Source organism: Stomoxys calcitrans, chromosome 5 (assembly GCF_963082655.1).
Source record: "Stomoxys calcitrans chromosome 5, idStoCalc2.1, whole genome shotgun sequence".
Taxonomy (NCBI): domain Eukaryota; kingdom Metazoa; phylum Arthropoda; class Insecta; order Diptera; family Muscidae; genus Stomoxys; species Stomoxys calcitrans.
In genome coordinates this window covers 40094360-40111197 of record NC_081556.1, presented here as the reverse complement: position 1 = coordinate 40111197, position 16838 = coordinate 40094360, and the positions used below count along the sequence as shown (strand labels likewise).

The 16838-nt window shown below is 40.7% G+C and overlaps 3 protein-coding genes across 3 annotated transcripts in view; all 3 read left to right on the top strand.

The window, feature by feature from the left end:
- LOC106080922 (uncharacterized) overlaps window positions 1-10877 on the top strand; it is a 29457-nt gene extending 18580 nt beyond the window's left edge. Inside the window, exons 6-13 of the mRNA XM_059368437.1 lie at window positions 3233-4142; window positions 5548-5839; window positions 5945-6080; window positions 6135-6237; window positions 6305-8688; window positions 8752-8893; window positions 8959-9360; window positions 9428-10877. Of these exons, the coding sequence (XP_059224420.1) occupies window positions 3233-4142; window positions 5548-5839; window positions 5945-6080; window positions 6135-6237; window positions 6305-8688; window positions 8752-8893; window positions 8959-9360; window positions 9428-10233 (5175 nt within the window). The 3' untranslated portion in view covers window positions 10234-10877. The remainder of the gene's footprint in view (window positions 1-3232; window positions 4143-5547; window positions 5840-5944; window positions 6081-6134; window positions 6238-6304; window positions 8689-8751; window positions 8894-8958; window positions 9361-9427) is intronic.
- A 3533-nt stretch (window positions 10878-14410) lies between these two features.
- Window positions 14411-14922, top strand: LOC106080918 (cytochrome c oxidase assembly protein COX19). Its single transcript, XM_013242524.2, has one exon. It carries the CDS (start codon window positions 14497-14499, stop codon window positions 14770-14772), a length of 276 nt encoding a protein of 91 aa, XP_013097978.2. The 5' UTR covers window positions 14411-14496; the 3' UTR covers window positions 14773-14922.
- LOC106080917 (phosphopantothenoylcysteine decarboxylase) lies at window positions 14753-15528 on the top strand. The gene is made up of 3 exons (XM_013242523.2): window positions 14753-14887; window positions 14947-15150; window positions 15236-15528. The coding sequence occupies exons 1-3, from the start codon at window positions 14753-14755 to the stop codon at window positions 15488-15490; spliced, it is 594 nt and encodes a 197-aa protein (XP_013097977.2). The 3' UTR covers window positions 15491-15528.
- The last annotated feature ends 1310 nt before the right edge of the window (window positions 15529-16838 follow it).

Sequence of the window (16838 nt, the reverse complement as noted above, 5' to 3'; positions counted from 1 at the left end):
GGGCCGCCCCAATCCTAAAACTTCCCCAAACAGACATAGTGGACGTTCATTTCAATATGGGTCTCAAATGAAAAGTATTCGGGAGTAGATTTCGAATCTAGCGTACAATATCAGATCGAAGTTCCAGGTTTGTCTGGAAGGAAACATGGGCTATATAATTTTTAGAGGCAGACCCTCCCCCTTACTCCAAAAAAGGTTACCCATATCCGAAAGTGGTTCGATGGGCACAATAAGGGTATCAAATGAAAGGTATTGCAGACCAGAAAACGACTACGGTATTGGGAGGTCGCCCGCCCCCAAATACCCCCAAATGGGCATATTAGCCGACCATGGCTATATGGGACTCAAATGAAAGGTAGTAGGGAGTAGATTACCAATATGACATTAAAATTTGCGTTCATTTCTAGGTGGCGCTATTCCTCCTAAAGATACGTAAAATGGGTTATTTGACCCATTATGACAATATGGGACTCAAATAAAAGTTATTTGAGAGTAAAAAACGAATTTGATATTCAATTTTGGAGCCAAGTATTTTGGGGTACGCCCTAAACCACCTCCTAAACTGAACTTAATTTCCGTTGGGAATAAAGAGCGAATTTGATATCTATTTTCAATTCAAAGTACCGGTGGCCGACCCAGCCCCAAAACACAAACCAAACGGTTCATATTTACCGGCCATGGCAATAAGTGGCTCGAATTAAAGTGATTTGGAAGTGCAGCTCGAATTTCATATGCATATTTGAGTTGGAATGTGTGAGGTGCCATCCTCGCAAATGTCGCCTTCCATTGACATAGGCATGCTGAAATACAAACAGCATGCCTATGTCCAGAGAAGGTCGGTGGAGACTGCCCGGCACGAGGTTGTGCATAAAATAGAAGAATCCTTCGATGCCAAAACGTACACCCTGGTGGTATGCATTGACATCCAGAGGGCTTTTAACAATGCGCGGACCGACACACTGATCCAATCCCTAGACCAGTACCGGGTGGACCGGATACTTAGAGACTGGATAAACCATATGTTAAGGTGCTAAGGAACAGGTGGATAAAATGCGTGTCCCATGACTTAAATAAATGGGAGAAAGTGGCACAAGGCACGCCACAGGGAGGCATTTCATCGCAACTCCTATAGGTGACCACCATAAATGACCTATTAGGGATGTTGACTGAGGAGAGATTTGATGCCGTCTGCTACGCAGACGATGTTATAATACTTCTATGGGGTAAGAATACGAACGAGCTACGCAGATGGGCCGAAGGGGTCTTGCATATGGCATATGACTGGGCTAGACCAAGAATTATCAATTTTAACCCAGAGAAGACTGAAATATGCCTGTTCACGTGGAAGACGTAGTTGGGCCAATTTAACGCACCACGTTCCCTCAATAAGACGATTTCGATATCTGACAAGGTCAAATAGTTAGGTGACCTCTTGGACAGGAAACTGATTTGGAAGTGTCACATTCAGGAAGTGTCATATTCAGCACTATGTAGACGGGCCCTGGCTCTACAGGAGCTCGACTAGACCACTACTTACATACGCCTCAGTAGTTTGGTGGACTGCTATGGAGAAAAAGTGCAACATAAGGACCATACAACAGATTCAGAGAACATGTTGTCTTGGCATAGGCGGACCGATGAGGACCACGCCCTCTAGGGCAATGGATACTATCCTAGATATCCGACCCATTGACATACAGATTAAGTGTGAGGCAGCCACTGCGGCTATGAGACTTAAGGCGATGGGAGAATGGATTGAGGATGGGGGCAGCTCATACCATCGCGGTATAATCGAGGCGACGATAGGAAACTTGGAAGGAAGGGAAGAGGTTTCCGATCAGATACCAGAGATGAACCTTCAAGTCGAGTGCGAGGCACTGCTGCCATCAACACAGTCTTGGATTAACGGAACCCTAGTATTGCCATTTGGAAGGTCATGTTACACGGATGCATCAAAGCTAGAGGACAGAGTGGGCCTGGGGGTCTACATTGAGAACCCAGGGACTGAGATCTGTTTTAGACTGCCTGACCATAATACGGTCCTGCAGGCGGAGATCCGGGCGTTGACGAAATACGTGAAGTGGTGTGGTGCTAACGCGAGGACGTCCAGTGTGAACATCGTTACCCACAGTAAAATTGCTATAAGGGTAATAGCAACCAGAACGGTAATAAGATCACGAACAGTCTTGCAGTGTAGGAAGGAGATTAACGCCTTCTCTGAGGATAGAAAAATCTGCATCGTTTGGGTGCCGGGCCATAATGGAGTAAGGGGAAATGAAAGGGCAGACGATATGTGTCGGTGAAGGCCAGAAGACTGTCGTCAATAAACGCGGTTAAGCCTTTCGGGTCGACGCAGTCCGATTTAAGGCAGTGGGCGACGAAAGCGCATGCAACATTGTGGAACAGCGAAACGATCCGTATGACGGCGAAAATCCTATGTGAGGATCAAGATCGTAAGAAGACGAGGCTATTACTGAAAGGAAGCAAGAAGGAGGTCAGTATATCTATTGGTATCATAACGGGACACATAGGACTACGAGCTCACTTATGTAAAATCGGTGCGGCAAGTGATAGCATGTGTAGTGCATGCGGGAAAGCTGATGAGACGTCATTGCCCGACTTTCGCGTCCAACAAATACCCCCACTTAGGTGGGGGTATTTGGGTATCAGACATGAACCAACTTAGGGATATTGTAAGCAGCACAGAATTCCTAACTTAAAATTTTCTTTTTAGTGGTTACATTATAGTTTTTAGAGCGCACAATAAGCCGCTTATTGGCTTAGGTGTATGTCCTTGGTGACATTGGGCGGATTAATATCTGCACCCTCTTTTCAACCTAACCTAACCTAAGCTCATAAAAGCCACATTTATCATCAGATTTTTCTGATCTCGAAAGGCATAACAGTGAGTTTTGTTATGCCTTTCGAGATCTTTCTTCAATTTGGACCAGATCGGTCCAGATTTGGATAGATCTGCCATATAGACCGATGTCTCGATATAAGGTTTTGCGCATTTATCAAAAAGGAATCTCTTTTTTAAACCCCCTACACAAATGTTTTCAATGACCCTAGTAAAAAAGTTAAAGATTCGGTAAAAATTTTAACTAATTGTATCTAATATTAGATATAATTTGATCCAATTATATCATATGAGAGATATAATTGAATCTGATCATATCATTTTTTTGTATAATCTATTGTAAAAGTATCAAATTCATTTCTTTTTTTTTAGGCCACTATTCCTCCAGCAGGGAATATGGGGGCAACTGTCAATAAGCCTAGAGTGCATCCGGTAAACTCAGCATTGATCAGTTCGGTGCGGCAACGTGATCCCAGGCTGGCCCGTCAACAACTACAACAGCAGCAGCAGCAACAACAGCAACAACAACAACAACAATTGCAGCAATCCAATCATCAGCAAAATGCTGCAACTTCTTCTAGTCAATTGCAAACAGCAGATATTTCTAAAAACCCTAGAAATGAACGTAGTCACAAAAGCAGTGAACGCAGCCGAAAATCGCCTACAAGATCTACTTCTACTAGCAACAGCAGCAGCAGCCGTGCATCATCGAGTCGTTCGGGCAAAAGTTCCAGTCGTGAAAAGGACAGAGATCGCAGTAAACGCTCCGATTCATTGTCAGCAAAGAGTGCTGCTAACACTGAACGTAGTAAGAAATTATCATCATCGTCATATGGTGGGTCTTCATCATATGGCAGCAAAGTTGACAGGCTGGCGGCTTCATCGTCATCTTCGACGTCGACCTCGTCCAACTCAGCTAAATGTGACAAAGATGCATTTGAAATAGCTCCCCTTTCGAGTGCATTCAAACGGAAATCCACCTCACCAAGTTCCTCGCCCAGTAAATCAAGAGAATCCAAACGTTCCAATAAATCTCGTTCGGCGCGCAGCAAAACTAGTTCACGCAGTCCATCTCCTGAATCTTCGTTGGGGGTGTATAAAAATATCAATACACGACGAATGTCTACCACATCGTCCTCATCATCTATGATGGCCTCACCCGAGAAGAAGATGACTAAACTGCCGGATGACAAGGAGCAGAAGCAAGAAGTCAAAGCTGCAGAGGATATGGCGAAATCCTCAATTGTAGACACTACGTCTGCGAATAATAATACAGACAAAAGTAAGACATGTCTCCTCCTTCACTACAATACTCTTGCATTAAATTTAATTATTTGTCAAATCGAATCGTTGTTTCTAACCCCAAAGAGTTTCATAAGATCTCTAACTAGTAGGTGGTATATTAGCAGCAGCAGCAGCGTTTGCCTAACTAAACCTCTAGAGGGGCCAATTTCTTCTCATCTCAATTGGGGGGTTTGCTTGATTGTTTAGAAGTTGTTGGTTATGTACCAAATCTGTGATAGGAGACAGCGTGTAAACTCTATCCTCCCATGTATTTATGAATTGCTGTAATAGGTATACCAAAGATAACTAGTCCATGTTTTTTTTTTTCCTATCTACTGGTCGGCTGGCCAATATCAAAAATTATGCTTAAGTAACAAAAGAACCAAACATTTATATGTCTAGTATTAAATTGTTTTAATACACTAAAATAAACATTTTTAAAAATTGTCCTTCGTTGTTTTAATTCCTGCTTCTGAAATTATGCATTCTCTCTTGTTGTTATCGTTGTTGTAATAGCCACCGAATTAAGTTTTTGTTTTGTATTTCAACTCTTTGGGGTTTTGTTTATAACGAATGAGTTAAACTCGTAAATTAAGTCAACCAGAAGTAGAGACACACAATGACTGTATAACAAAAGAAAACGAAGATGATTGAAAACTAACTATGTATGAAAAATGTTTTCTTTCTTTTTAATTTTAAATGAAAACGAAAAGAAAATAAAAACAACAAAAAACACCTTTAAAAACTAGAACTTTGTACCAATCATGAGTGAATATTGACTCTATATAATGTGTGTGTGTATCATTTTAATATATTTTTTTTTTTTAAGAAAGAAAAACAACGTTTTCTTAGCTCTATACTTTGTCTTAAACATATTTTATTATTTTGTAAGTTTATGGTGATGATGTCGCCTCTTCCTTTTTTTTTGTCTTTATTTTTTAAATTGTTTTGAGTTGAGTTCATTTCTTGAGATTTCTTTCATAAGTTGGTCGCTTTTCATTTTGACATCGTTGTTGATGATGATGATGATTTTGTTCCTTTGACTTTTATATTCTATCCAATCATAATGTTGTAAAATTTCGCAAATTCCTTATTAGCGTTGCCACCGCCAACAGAATCTGCTGCCACAACAGGTTCGATGGATATAGATTTGAGGCCACATCTGCTGGTGCCAGATAAAAGTCAGCTGCGTGCTTCCTCTTTAGATTCAAACTGTACTACTACTACTACTACCACTCCTACCACCCTTTCTGTGGCAAATACCCTGACCAGCTTCGTTAGGAATATTGAAGATTTTTCTTCATCTTCATGCTCGACAAATGCTAGAAGAAACGTAGCGATATCATCACCCAAAGTTTCGTTCAAAATTCAAAAAAGTTTTAATAAATTAGAAAAATCTACAGAAAATTTACTATCAGCCCCCTCCTCCTATTCTTTGGCTGGAAGCAACAAAATTGCAACCTCTTCTACGTTGAGCTCGGCTGTGATGGGCCATGATCAGAGGGTCAAGGCTGCTGAATCCGACACAAAGGACACTGGCAAACGTGATGCTGATGGCGGAAGTAAAGCTGGAGCTGACACCTCCCCCCATGAAGTAAGTAAAGATCATGATGAGGATATCAAGAAGAGGCCCTTAGCACCCCACAAGGATGAAGAACCACTGGCCAAGAAAAGCAAATCCGCCAAAATTGACAAGTGAGTAGCTGGGAAAATGCGCGCTATTAGTCTCTCAAGCTGACTGACATTCCATTTATTGTATTTTTTTTTCCCCAAATTTCATTTTATATGTAAAAAAAACAGTTTGTTTGGATCTGAGGATGTAGATCTGCGTCAATTGATGCCACCCATTGCGGTGAGTGCCCAAGAAGAGACTGCACCTCCGCCGCCCCCCCTTAATGTAGCCGCTGAGTCGAATGAAAATTGGGATAATCTTAAGGTAGGTATTGAAAAATTATTGTGGCTAGTTCTTGCCTAACATCTGTTAATTTAGACTGAAGTTGCAAAAGCTGCCCCCCCTAAGAAGTCTAGTCTTGAGGATGTTCGTGCTAAATTGGCGAAAACAGCAAAACTAAACAAATTGCTAAAGCTTGGTGGTATGTATCCTAAGATTCTTTACAAGTTTTGTCTGTCTGCATTGATGCAACTTGTTTTTCTTTACAGAGAAACCTAACAAAGACATAGATCACCGCAATAAATTGGCCGAACTGCAGATGAACGAGGACACGCAGGAGGCAAATGATGAAAAAATCCGCACAATGATTGCTCAAGCTCAAGAGTTATTGGAATCGAAAGCCATCAACCAAGAACAATATAAAAAGCTTGTGCGTAATGTTATGTCCATCAATGAGGACTACAAACTGAAAGAAGCCAAGCGTCGTGAGTCACTCAATGCTTTCAAAGAGAAAAGTCACAATAATGATGATGGCAGCAATGACTCTTCTGAACGCAATGCAGCCAGAGAAGCCATACTTAAGAAACGTATACCCCGTATAAACAAAGGTGGCAGCGGTGGTCCTGCCGGCGATGTTATAAATATTGACTCCTCGAACGAGGGTAGTGCCGGCAGTGGTGGTGGCAACATGGATGAGCAGCCTATGCGTTTGGTGGATGACAAGCATGATTCGAACGATGAACCACCCCTGAGAAATAGTAGACGTGACAAGCGCGGTGGCTACAAACCCTCAAAGTGGGGCGATAGAGTGCCTGACCCACCCATGATGCCAGCAGGTTTGTTGCAACAACAACAACAGCAACAGCGCCCTTGGAATACATTGATGGCACAAAATAAACGCGGCAATTTAGGCATGCCCTTCCGGCCGAATATGCCACCAAATGTGCGTCCACCCTGGTCGAGTAGTAATAATGGACCCCAACATTTCCCCAAAGGAGGACCGCCCATGATGGCACCCCACATGAGAGGCAATAACAATGCCATGCCTTCCATGGGTCCACAATCACCGATTCCGCCTCCTCCCATTATGCCCAGAGCATGCAACTCCATCGACAATCCCCAGGAAGATATTGTGCGTACCATAACCATAGATGGCCTTGCCAAGGAAATTCGTTTCTATGATCAAGTGGCCATAGTCTTTATGGAAGTTGATCAGCCACGGGAAATTGGCTTTCAAAATGGTCAACGTACCATATACATTGATAGCCATGAACCCATAACGTTGCAATTCAACCATGACTACAAGCCTGTGACCATTGATGGTGAGACCTTTAATTTACGTTTTGGATTCCCATCTCGCGAATTATTCATTGACGAGAACTGGTATGAAATCTACTTTGGTGGTCCTGCCATAAGTGTTCCTATTCGAAATAAAATGCACATGCTGAAAGCCGAAGGTCCCCCGCCTCAAGTTAACATAGGAAATTTGCGACGTGATTTAGTGGTGGGCAAAATCAACATGATCGTTGATGCCCACAATGTTATTCCCCTGTTCTTGGATGCTCGCGTACAAACTTTTAAATTGGCTGACATGGAGCACACAGTGCAATTTGCTGATAATCTGTTGACTGTACTTCTCGATGGCACTCCCACGCGTGTTGAATATGGAGGTTTGCCCAAAAGTCTGTACCTAGGGGCAAATAAATATTTTGTCCGTTTTGGTGCTCTACCCCAGGGCGTTGTTGCCGGTAAGGTGCAAATCAAGGACATGATTTATGTGGAAACAAAGCCCTCAGCAATAAATGTAGAAACTGCACTCAATATTCCTCCTGCTGCTGGCCCCATGTTAGCTGCAACTGAATCTGAACTCAGTCAAGCTGATCTACAAAAACCTGCAGAGACTTCAGTACCCATATTGCCAGCTGCCGCATTAAGCAGCATCAATATCGATGAATTATTCCAGAAACTGGTGTCCACGGGAATATTGGGTGGCGCCAGTGGAATACTGCCCGCCATTAATAGTAGCAATGCTCAGACAACGGGGCCAGCAGATCAAGCTGGAACAACGGCGGCGAAACCCTCTGAAGATGAATCGACCGAAGAAGTGCCGGCTCCTCCGCCTCTTAATGTTGCAGAATCTATAAAGCCCATTGATCTTTCCAAACCAGAATCGATAAAATCTCGTCAAGCAGGTATTGTTGCCACCCTATTTTCCGGAATGCAATGCAGCAGTTGCGGTGTACGTTTCCCCCCAGAGCAGACCATAAAATATAGCCAACATTTAGATTGGCACTTCCGACAGAACCGGCGTGAGCGTGACTCTTCGCGCAAGGCCCACTCCCGCAAGTGGTACTATGACCTGAATGATTGGATTCAATACGAGGAGATAGAAGATGTGGATGAACGTGAGAAAAACTTCTTTGAAACGCCGCAAAATGACTTGGAAGTCATTGATGAAACCTCAAACCAGCGATCCACCCACTCGCCTATTCAAAGTTGCCCAGCAGGTCCGGATGATGTTGATCGAGCTTGTGATATGTGCCAAGAAAAGTTTGAACAGTTCTACAATGAAGAGCTCGAGGAATGGCATTTGAGGTGTGCAATTCGTGTTGAGGATAAAATCTATCACCCCCTGTGTTACGAGGATTATAAGGTACGGTATTAGGAGGTTTAGAACCCGGCCATTTTTATTATTATTTGATTAATTTTTTTCAAGGCCTCACTTAATCCACCACCCGCCAAACCAGCAGAAGAAGAGCTAGCCGACACAACAGAAGATGAACCTTCACTTATACAAATCGACGATGACAATGCTGTTGATATTGTCATAAAAGTTGAGGAGGATAGCAAAGATGATAGTAAGTATGCTGTATGGGGCTTCATTTGTCAATAGGGAAATACATTTTCAAATATAAAAATTCAGAAAATGACGGTGGCGCTAAACTGGATGAGGACGATGATGATGTAATCGTTTTGCCCAACGAAGAGCCCTCGGTAACAGAAATCTACGATGATGATGATGACGAATATGTACCTGCCAATGTAACCCGCGAACATATGGGCAATGTTCATGAGGAAGACGAAGCAGGGGATCTCAACGAAACAAACGAATCGGATGTGGAGATTCAGGAACCACACATACCTTTTACCGATTTGGACACCTATGTTGAGAAGGAGTTACCAGAGGGCGATGAATTATCTAGAACCTCCTTCATGAATGTGAAAATCAAACTGGAGCCGAATGCTGACGAAGACGAAGATGATGGTTTTGAAGACGTGGGTACAGTTTTAATTGCGCCAGATGAAATATCAATTCATAGCAGTGGTAAGTGGGTGGTACTTCAAGTAGTAGTAGTATTTGGTCAATTTTTTTTTTTGCATTCATTTCACAGAAGAGACTCAAACCCAATTGATAGAGTCTTCCACGTCTGCCATGTCTCCTATTCTGGAACGTCCTGCCTCAACAACGCCATCCGTCATCAATGATGAAAATGAAACGAACGCGGAGCCTTCAGTTGCCGATTTAAATAATTCCATGGATGGTAATATGGAGACTGGGGACGAACACAACTTGTCCGCAGCCGGCCTTGTGCCCACCATGCCCTTGGCTAGTTTAGTTAATAAGATCAAAATAAATATTACCAAGAACTCTGTAACCACAAATAGCACTGCTAGTTGTAGTAATAGCTCAACAGGAACGACTACAAACACTTGTAAAAGTAACTCCTCAGCCAACAGCAATAGTAGTAGTTTGACTGAGCAATCAAAAGGTAGCCTAGGTAGCACATCAGGTGGGACTACATTCAATCACATACCAACTATATCCACTATACCGGTCTTATGCGGTGGTGGAACTACTATCAGCAGTACCCAATCATCCTCCATGGGTGGTGCTTTGTATGATGAGCCATCGAATATTCAAACCATAAGCTCGGGCAGCATTTGCGATAGTAGTGTAAGTAGCATATCAGTAATTGGCAGTATTTATGGCAGCAATGGTCCTGCGACAGTAATCCGACCCATACCGCCAGCAGCAAACGTTGCCAAAGCTCCAGCAAAACCTGCCACACCACCACCGCCGCCTGTCGAGGAGACCATTACGTACGAACTAAAGCCGGAGCTGCAGAAAGCCACGCTCAAGAAAAAGGAGAAGGTGATATGCGGCAATGAAACTTCCGGACTTTGTTCTATTATGTAGGAAACGGAAAAACTGTGCTACTACAACATTTGGTCCCCCTTTGGATACTGTCCGAAATACTCGGGCCAATGTTTTCAGTCTGTCGCCCGTCTCCTCTGGCAACTGTCTATTGATCCAATTCCAATTGTATATACTATATATTTATGTGTGTGGTTGAACTGGTTAAAAACTTCACCTACACATTATAGTTTTATCTATTCGTTGATTAGTATTTAGTGTGTCCTATATTTTTGAGAATACCTAAATTTATTGAATTTGCAAGGGTTAGAGATTTAGGTAAACGTCTCTTCATTGGTTACTTATGGAAAATTCTAGTTTAGTTTCTTTTTTTTTATTTATACACTGACTTTTAGTCATTCATCATTTAGCCATTAAAACACTGTACTACAGCATTAACATTTTCCCCTTTGACCTGTGTTCTCGAATGATCGCAACCTGATATCGAGAGAAGAGGAAATCATTTTAAGATTTGTTCAAACGTTGGCCATTTGGAACACTACTCAAAATACATGATACATCATTTCATATTTATATATGCAAAAACCAACATTTAATATTGCAACCAAAATGCTGATGAAAATATTAAAAAATAAAAAAAAAAACACAAATATTCAAATAAATAAAAATGATTATTTACAAATTAAGTCCTTTCATTATTTTTTAATGTGTAGTTTTGATTTTCGAACATAATGCAAACAATAAAAAATTAAATATATTAAAACTGATTTCAATTGTACGGGTTTTAATTTGTTTGGGGGGGGGAGGTTAGAATTACGGTCTACACACGACATTCAATTCCCGTTATAACAACAAAGGTTAGCCTTTCAACCGTTGGTAACGTAAGCTACTAATACTTCTATGGCATGGTCCAAACTGGATGATCTCTGGAGAACGTATTTCTCATTTCTTTCAAAACCGCCCGAAAATGTTGCAGATTTGTCAATGAAATGACTGCACAGTTAAGAATTTGTCTATTCTTGCTACCACAACCACAAGTTCTCAGAGAATTATTGAGCAAATGAGCTTGCAAGACAAAGAATCATCTGACACATTCGGAAGAACTGGATCTGTAGTTATACACCTAGCGACCTGAAAGCAGATTGTATGGAATGTGGAAAGGAGCTGCCAAAAAGATAACTTTGCTGCCATTGGCGAGCAAAAAAGTATCTACTCAGCGAGTCCGCTGTTGTTGTTGTTGTAGCAGTGTGTTGTACACTGAGGCGGCAGCCCTTACCGATGGAGAACTCCATCGGGTCGATCCGGTACGTACAACCGTCTGCCATGGAAAACATGTTAATAGACTAATGGTTGTATGTCTTTTAAGACTTGTATGAATTAGCGAATGAAAACATTGTAAATTGGTTGATTATTTCGTGTTTGCTCTTGTACAATAGTTCCTCAATGGACTAAATATTTCAGAGAATCTGATTGCCTATATTCCGGTTGTCGAAGGCGAAAAATCTGCACTGAAAGCTCTGGCGTCGGCTATATGAGGAGTAGATGCCAAGAGTATCTTAGTTGGTAGATGCCAAGAGTATCTTAGTACAGTGAGAATAGCCTGCAGGCATTGTTGGGTTCCGTGCCAAAAAGGGATGGCAAGTAAAAAGGCATGAATGCTGATCAAGCACCTGAATTAGTAATTCCCGCAACCCCTGTGTGAGTTACTTGGTAGGATAGACGCTCTTTACAACCACCACACAAAGAAAAAAAAGGAACTGAAACAGCTTGGCAAGGCTTTGTTGGGTCCCGTGCCAAAAAGGGATGGCAGGGGAAAAAGGCTAGAGACTAGCTTACCAGAAACGGATAGTTGATGAATGCTGATCAATCCCCTGAATTAGTAATTCCCCTAACCCCTGTGCGAGCTAATTGGTAGGATAGACGCTGTTTACAACTACCACACAAAGAAAACAAGAACTGATACTGTGGAGTTATGCAGAGTTACTACGAGGCAGAGGGTTTCGTGAAACAGGTTGGCAATTAAAAAAAAATAAAAAGTTGGTAAAAATTAAATAAAATTATCCTGGACCAGAGAAAGCATAACCTCGTGACGACCTAGGCATAATAATTGGCCCTCGAAGTCGAATGTTGACTAACAACTATCAACAGCGATTGCAGGCATGATTCACAAGCCAACACTGAACAAACTGCCATTCTGGAAAGTATGATTACATTGACTTTTGACCTTGTCTATCATGGGCATCATACCAACAATACATACTGTAGAAGGATGTTAATGGTCTAAAGCAACTTCCTATTTTTTCGTCGAATCGGCTAAAAGCGGATCCGTTTTAAAACGAGAATGGCCCTGCTCGGTAGTGGTGATCAAAACACTTTCACTTTCTTGACGTTTTGAACCTATGCACCTCTACATTATGAGAAGGGAAAAGCCGGTGTGTGTCAAAGGGTTGCAAAAGTGATCGGAGGGCAAGCACCGCCTTATCAAATGCGACAAGAAGCCCCAAAAAATTATGGCATGCAAAGCACATTGTGCAATTATAGATTATTATATATACAATCTTTAGTGAACACTGGCAAAGCAGTTGTGCTTTAAAGAAAGAAGAAGAAAAATATATCCCCCGCAACCTACACCCACACTTCCATTTTCCCACATAATGTGTTCGGGTTCCCATAGGTGAAATGTTTGCGTGTGTGCGACTTTCTCGTTTTATTGTGAATATATATTATGTTGTGAATGCAATAAAACTTCAACATTTTGAAAATAGCATGGCTCAATAATAAGTTTGTCTAATAGTACTGAGTTTGACTTTTCGCTCAAACAACTGTCAAAACACATTACAAAAAATGGTGACAAAGAAAATACGAACACATTCCGTAGAAAAGGTACCGAGTTCTAAGAGCAAAATACAAGAGACATGTCCCTACGTTGGTCTATATTATCGCTTATATTAATTGCATATGTATGTGCAATTTTTTTCACAGCGTTTGTCTTTGTTGTAGCTGTTGTAGCAGTTTATTGTGTTCTATCTTTCGTCTGCTTGATTCTGTTAAGTGTCAAGACAAGGGAACTCTGCGACTAAGATGGGGTGCGTCCACAGGGATCAGGGTCTGAGTCGAATGGATAGTTAAACAGGTGACATGTATCGTGCGTCGGCATCAATCCTAGCTCTGTAGTAGTTGAGGCGGCTGAATCTGCCGGAACGTAATTGGGCCAGAACTACTCTGGGTTGCCGGGGAGGTCAATTTCTTCAGGTGCAACGGGAGGCGTTCTCCAAGGACTACATTCACCCGGTAGCTATTTACCGCATCTGCTACCGTGTCTGCATGAATGTTGTCTAGACCTGCTTGATATGCCGCTTAATCTAGATGTTCTCACTTGTAGCGCTGAACCTCACGCTCTATATCATGTAGATCTACCTTATGGCTTCTGGGTGGTGGATATCTATCCACAAGATGATGATTTGGATTGTCTCTTCGATAACAGCCCAAAAGGTATTACTTAGACAGCATGTAGTTTTGTCTTCGCAAAAGCCAAACAACAACACTCAACAAAGACAACAGTATTGAAACAGAGTTATTTCTGTCCATTTCGTGAGCGTTTAATTACATTTGCAATTAAAATTGAGCGAAATTTTTCCTGATGCAGCGACATCTTGCTCATAGAACTATGTACCACTTGTACGGAATCTATTCGCATTATCTTCGTCACCAATTTAAGAGAGCTTCACATGGTTGAAGATCTCACAAATGTAGTTGTTTAAGGGTTGGTATTTTATTCTGCTTTCGGAATAGTCGCGGAATTTTTAATTGTTCCGGAATTTGACAGCAATCAATTGTTTTTGCTTCCATACCAAAACTCGTTTCTTTATCTGCACTTGTTGTTTTCTCTAATATATATATATATTTTTTTTTTTCAAATAAATAAAGAAAAACGAACCGTTGAAACTAATAAAACAAACAAAAATGATGCCAGCAATAGTTTCAAGTGTTGGCACTATAATAGTTTTTTGCCATTTTTCTCTCTATAAGCAGAGTACTAATTTTCCGCCTACTTTTAGGCAACGTTTTTTTTTTTCATATGGAGTTTGACAGCATTCCGCTTAAAAAGCTGAACAGAATACTCAGCTTAAGTCGCGTGTCGTATGTTAATATTGTCGCTTCATCTAAATTGTCACAATACAAGCAACACTTGTTGGTTATTCACAATACTAGTTAGCTAATCACAATAGAACAATGTTTTCAGAGAGCCATGAAAAGACTCCTCGACTTCATAACACCTCTTGCTTTGCTTAACGTTGACATTAAATGACTTCAAATACTTTTAATCAATCAAAATTCATTCCGACTCCTCCCGAAAAAGGCAGTTTTCCGTTGGATCACGAAAGCCTGTGCAAGAAGTATTATTTATTGTACATGCGATGCCTACGGCGTAGTGACGATCAAAGTTCAGAGTGCCGCAAAGAAGCTCAAGATTATCTTGGATGCCGCATGAAAAATCAGCTTATGGAAGAGGTTGAATGGTCAAAACTTGGATTTGAAGATACAACAAAACAGAAGCAAAATGAATCGCCAGGAAAATAACGACATTAAGAAGGACAAAAATCTGATTCTGGCTTGCACTGGAAGTGTAGCCACAATAAAATTACCTGTACTAATTGAAAAACTGCAAACACTTGATTCGGAATTTAATTTTAATGTCAGTTGTAGTGCAAATATAATGACAATAAATTATACCATGCTTTCTTTTTCATCCAGATTAAAGTAGTAGTTACAAAACATGCCAAACATTTTGTTGATACCTCATTGTTGCCCCAAAATGTAGAAATGTTGGACGATACTAGCGAGTGGGAAGCTTGGAATAGGAGAGGTGATCCTGTTGTACATATTGACTTGGGAAAATGGGCCGATTTAATGGTAATAGCACCACTTAGTGCCAATTCTTTGGCTAAAATGGCAGTTGTAAGTAATCCATCATCATCGTTATCTCAATAGGTACCCAAGCAGGAGATATTTTGTTATAACATACCTCTACTTTATATAACAGGGGCTGTGTGATAATCTTTTAATGTGCGTCGTGCGAGCCTGGGATTTTGACAAAAAATTACTTTTCTGCCCTGCCATGAATACTCGCATGTATGATCACCCAGTGACTGCAGAGCACATTGCCAAGTTAAAGTCTTGGGGCTACCTTGAGGTTCCAACAATAGCTAAAACTCTAATGTGTGGTGATACCGGCAATGGTGCTATGGCCGAGGTGGATACCATTGTTGAGCATATATTAAATAACTTACGCGTGTAATAAATTATGTTTTAATAAATCAATATTTTAAGGAGCAATTGTTAAATTTTTATTAAATTTGTTTTATTTTCAAGTTTAGGCTGTGCGAAATAATTTCAAAGAATCCCAATTTTCATCGATAGTGTAGGGTGGTGCTACAATTTTCTGGAATACCTCTGTAGACGTGTATCTATTTAACAGGTGTATTTTGAAATGTTCGATTATTGTTATTGTAGCATGTAGGATGACCGATGAAGGACTCTATCAAATCAACCCGCTACGTACAACCGGCTGCCAAGGGATTGTGTTGTTATTAAAGCAGTTTGTTGTTGTTATCGACCAGGCTATCTAAACAGATTTTTATGTCTACCTTCTCACAGTGGGAAGCAAACAGAAATCAGTGGAAGAAACGTTTGCCATTTTTAGGGGATAGATGTATTTTTACAAAATTTAGGGCGGGTTTATTCGTAAAAAAATAAAGTTCGTGTTAGCTAACCGGAACATTAATTTATAGTGTTGATAAACCTCCTGCTAACAAATTTTGTTTTCTCGTACACTCTCAGGATTCACCAATAGAAGGTTAGGTCACATTCGAAAACATAAAGTGAATTGGCCCCATAACATCATTGAGGATGTCAAATGTGCCGATTGGAAATGTCATCAAATGTCAGTAGATTTTTGTTTTCTTTCATTCTCTCCTTCTTTCTCTGAAAAAAAACTATCTGTTTTGTTATTTGCTGTTTGTTAAACATTTTATGGCATATGATTTTTCTGCTGACAAAGGCGTAGACGTATTCAATTCAAAAACTATGTTTCTTGAAGCCGCAGTCTTGGAAAAGAAAAAGTTCTAAATGTAGTTTTTCAAATCTTTTATTTCGAAAATTTCAAACGTTTCAAAATTCAAATTTAAATAAATGACATATGCAAACCATCAACGAATGTGAGAATGTAAGCAAAGAGCAAGTTGACATCCTCAATGCCGACTACTGTCAAAAATTCAAAAAATTGTATGTCGGCTGATTGCTTGGCCTAACCTTATTCAGTGAATCCTGGTACACTCTTAAGGTAAATTAGAAGATATGGCAACATTACGCAGCAATTCGTAATCGCGTACAACATTGCAACATTACGCAGCAATACAATCGCGTACTCAAGAATTTGCACAAACTTTTGCGGAGTTGTTCGTTTTTTATTAAAAGAGAGTGAGAGAGCGAAACACATTTGAGAATTTTTTAAATGAGAGGTTGCAAATTTCTGCTGTATGTTTTTTCCACTTTAGAAGTTACTATTTTGAAAATTTATATTGGCAAACTCTTACTGGATAAGTACGCGAACACACCATTATATTAAGAAGCAATCAGTAAACAAA